Genomic DNA, 4734 nt, shown 5'->3' on the forward strand with positions numbered 1-4734 from the left:
CTAGCATCTTGCATAACAAGATTAACATTCCAACTCATTTAAAAAAAAAAAAAAAGACTCTAGTTTTCACAATTTCACTATTAAATGTCTTATTAAGCAGAGTAAAAAGAATCATAGTTTTCACAATTTCATCATTAAAGCTCTGATTATGCCATATTACATATTACAAATTACAAAAAAAAAAAAATCATCTTTTCAAAGTAAATGGCAAGTAAATTTAGTGGATAAATTTCCACAATTGTATTAGAAATTTTGTTATTTCTACTAAGACAATACTGATTATAAATCTCTTCAAAAACCCATTGATATATAAATAAATAAATAAATTAGAAAAAATTCTAATAATCATTTAAACATTTTCACAAATCTATTAAATATATAATGTAAAATAACTTTCTACAGGTTATTGTTCTTCTCTAGAAAGCAGCAGGGACTATAGTAATCTTATTTATAATGTAAAATAACACTCTACTAGTTAATTAAAAACTTCTACTTGCCAATAACATAAAAATCTTGTTTTCCTCGACACATAGAGCAATCTTTTAGATGTTTACATAATTTCTCAGTCTATCAAAACAATTAATTACACTCACCAGACTTTCCAAATTCTTATAAACATATAAATAACTTTCTAAAAACTCAACAAATATTTTATAAAAACATTTGTTATAAACTTTTGATTAAAGATATTGCAGGTTCCTCATCTTAAAACAGATATTTTAAAAGCTACCTTGACTTCATTCAATCCATTTAAAAAAAGCTTCCTCGACTTCATTCAATCCATTAAAAAAAAGCTTCCTTGACAAAATACTTCCTTAAACTTCATTCAATCCATTAAAAAACCCCCTTGAATGAAACATATGAAATTCCTTCAATCCATTAAAAAACCCCTCGAATGAAATATTTGAGTTCCTGAACACATACCCTTATGCATGAAGTATATGAAGTTCCTAAAAACACAGACCGATCTTTTAGATGTATATGAACTTATTTTTCTCAATCAAAACACTAAAATCCACTTACATGACTTACCAAATATAAATAACTTTCTAAAAATTCACTACATATTTTATAAAAACCATTTGTTATAAACTTTCTATTAAAGATATTGCAGGTTCCCCATCTTTAGGACAAATATTTTAAATGCTTCCTTAACTTAATTCAATCCATTAAAAAATCCCCCTGCATGAAATATATGAATACATCTGTTATAAACTTTTCATATAAACATTTGTATATGTATCTTATTACAGATATTAAAAAATTCTTCAACAATTTATTATATGCATTTGCACTTTTCCACATCCATTCGTGTCCTAGTAAAAATTTCAAACTGTCTGCACGTTACACTATCTCTCAACATTTATGTGAAGGTTCGTCTGGTTTAGTCAATCTTTAGCTTGTGCAACGTACACATTTGTCGTACCATGGTCGGCCGAAGGATTTCCATGAATTAGTTGATTTAACTTGAATTCGTTGATTATATACTCTAATTCTATATGAACGTAAAATTAAATATTAAGTCTTCCAGGTTCACAGGCATCAAGTAGGACACACTAGATTTGGTGTAAAACTCGAGAATAAATCATAACAGTTTGTTAACGTGAACCGGCAAGTGACCGGCAGTTTATGATTATTCTAAAAATTCTATCAAATAACATTCAAACTCTCGCAATAGCCCTAAGAAGATGGAGTTATAAATACGTGCCAAACGAATCACAAGTCAATGATTCCCTCGAATCACAAACGAATCACAAACATTTACAATACTTTATCTCAAGCATTTTGTACGAAACCTCACATTATATCACAAATACTAAACGTCACATTATATGACAAACACATATATTAGTTCACAAACATATTTTTTCACATGCTTCTTCACCTAATTTCTGCATATCGCTACAACATTTCAGGCCACAGCATGCCATTCATTTTCCACAAATTTGTTATGCTTCTGTCTAATGAGAGCATTCATTTTACTACCTTGGAATTTACAAAACCAAAAACTGCAACTCATCTAGCCTATCCCACGACAAGTTGCACAAAACGCCATAAACACAAACACTTTCTAAACTTTAAAGTTACCCAGACATTCATTTACAGCAACCAACAATAGTAACATTAAACCTATGACCTATGCCCTCAAACACCGGAACCTCTGATTTTGGGAAGATAGTTTGGGTCCCTCAGCTTATCCTTCGTTTCGTCATCCAGACAACGAGACCTGAAATCGTTGTTCTTGTACTTCACGTCAACCGACGGCACCTCAGCCTGTCGAAATGCCCAGAGTCTCCGATTGTTCTCGCACCAAATTTCACCATCACTGCCTCTGTGCACATCAAGTGGACCTAAAGACGACGGATCAATCTTTCCAGCCTTAATATCCGCAGCCACATCTGATACACTTACGCCGCTGTGGCTCTTGCTGAAGCACCCATTTATATCCTTCTGTGTAAAACGCAGGTCTTTCGGATTGACAGAACTAGAAGTTCCATTGGAACTCGAACTTCCCGGAGAATCTTCCTGAGAAGTGGAATTTCCCATTGATATGTCCAAAAACACACTACAAATCAACCACTAAGTCACCAACTGATATTCACGAAACTTTCAAACAATTCCGCCGTTTGAATCCAGAGGCAGTGCATTATATAGAGATTGAGGAGATAAATGATGAACCGCCTCGCTTGAATGGCTCATCAAAATTATGTATGAATTCGTGTGAGCACGCATATGCCTTTTACCAGGCGTTGAGGAATGATGTGATGTGATGTCGGTGCTTTGGATTCCAAAGCCGCGTGATTCCAAATGCCATCAACTGCTTTTACTTTGTGGTCCACATTGGATGGAATACTTGACACCACACATCACATCACATCAATGACTTTATTTTAATGGCCCACCAACACGGGAAACTCCTATTTCATAAACCATAGAAAAGTAACTGCTGCGTGACATGCCAGGCATTTAGCTCTCGCCCTCCCTCTCCAGGCAGCTATCTCGATTCGCGTGCTGTCACTCAGAGGGCGAGAGCTAAATCCCTAGCATGTCAGGAATCATTTACTTTTCTATGGTCTATGAAATACGAGTTGCCCACCAACACGTGAAGAGGTACCACTTTCTCAAATATCATCACTGCTTTTACTTTGTAGTCTACATTGCATGGAATACTTCCCTACACGCATCAATGGATTTTTCTTTAATGGCCCACCAACACGTGAAGAATTACCGCTTTCTCAAATATCATCCACTACATTTGCTTTGTGGTCCACCAACACGTGAAGGAAGGAGACTCTCTGCAGCAGCCCTGGAATTTGACGTTCCACAGGACGTATTTTTTATTTCAGAACGTATTTGACGGCAGGAAAAAAATCTTCCACGTCAGGTTAGACGTGTGGTATACCTTCCCAACCTGTCGTTTTGACGTCTAATTTCATAGCGAAAACGTAAAAATCTATAATATCTTATATCATAACTCACGACTTGAAACCTGTACATAACACTGTTTAAAATTAAAAGTGTAATCTGAGTTCAGGACATGCTACTCTGTCCTCCGTGACGGATTGAAGATTTTTGATTGGAACTTGCGAGCAAACGTGGATTTGAGTCACCGGCTCCTTTAAAGTAATCTGGTACTTTCCACATACACCTGTTTGATTTCTTCATAACACAGATACTTTCAACCCTGCTCTTCATCTTTGACGTAAACTGGAAACCACTTTTTTTCTTTATCTTTGACAACATACGCGTTTATGAATCTTATTTAAATTTTTATTATTGCATGCTAGTTTTTTCCTGTAAAGTTCGCCGAATAAATCTCTGTCATGACTTGCATATTTTGACCAGACTTAATACTCATGAGTAACTTATTGTTTAAGAGGAAGAAACATACAGCTATCGAAACTCAGTCTTGGGATTGGATGTGAATGGAAAAATTTTAGATTGTGAATAAGAATTCTAATTAAAATTTCATGAGCATGTGAGGTTAGCATGGAAGGACATTTTCATGTAACTAATGATAAATTAAAATTTCATTAGCAATTCTATATGCGGAAAAACTCAAAGAATCGTTAAAACTTAATGCCCAGAAATATAAATTACCTCCAGCCATTGGTGATGTTCTTGATGCAAACCACAGTCCACTTGCTTCTTTACTGATAACAACGCTCCAGCTTCTATCCAGGAAAAAGAAAAGAATACAGAAAGTCTGAAGGCACTTCCAAGCTCTGCTCTCTCAGTTAGATGGTGTAAAAAACTGAAGGGGACTGAAAGACAAGCTTGGGGATCAAACAGATAAATTTATAGCCAAGCTTCCATCAAGCTTCTGATGGCTATGTGTCAGGTGTTCCATAGATCAAAATAGGGAACTCCAGATGGAGTAATGGACTACTTCAGTAGCTCCCAACAATAAATTTATTAACTGCAGTTGATTTCCTTAATTTAAGGAAATTACTGCAGTTGGTTTCCAGAAATTAAGGAAAGACTGCAGTTTACTTCCATAATTGTAGGCAACAGTTGTTAAAAAAATTAATGGAGCTTAACATTCTCCCACTTGGTCCATACTTCCAAACTTAATGTCTCAACTTAAAACCCATTGATAATCTATATTAAGTGATAGATACATGAATCATGGTGATAAGTCCTCTAATGACGAGTATTGTCTTCCATGTATTACTATGTATTTATTCTTATTATAATTTATGTGGCAACAATTTCTTAATGAATAAACCTTAT

The 4734-nt window shown here is 34.7% G+C and overlaps 1 protein-coding gene across 1 annotated transcript; it reads right to left on the bottom strand.

Moving 5' to 3' along the window:
- Positions 1-1810: 1810 nt before the first annotated feature.
- Positions 1811-2600, bottom strand: LOC149149172 (uncharacterized). Its single transcript, XM_089440499.1, has one exon. It carries the CDS (start codon positions 2545-2547, stop codon positions 2146-2148), a length of 402 nt encoding a protein of 133 aa, XP_089296625.1. The 5' UTR covers positions 2548-2600; the 3' UTR covers positions 1811-2145.
- Between the last annotated feature and the right edge of the window lie 2134 nt (positions 2601-4734).

This window comes from Pinus tabuliformis, chromosome 9 (assembly GCF_031772625.1).
Source record: "Pinus tabuliformis cultivar Carrire ecotype Pingquan chromosome 9, CPIR1, whole genome shotgun sequence".
Classification (NCBI taxonomy): Eukaryota; Viridiplantae; Streptophyta; class Pinopsida; order Pinales; family Pinaceae; genus Pinus; species Pinus tabuliformis.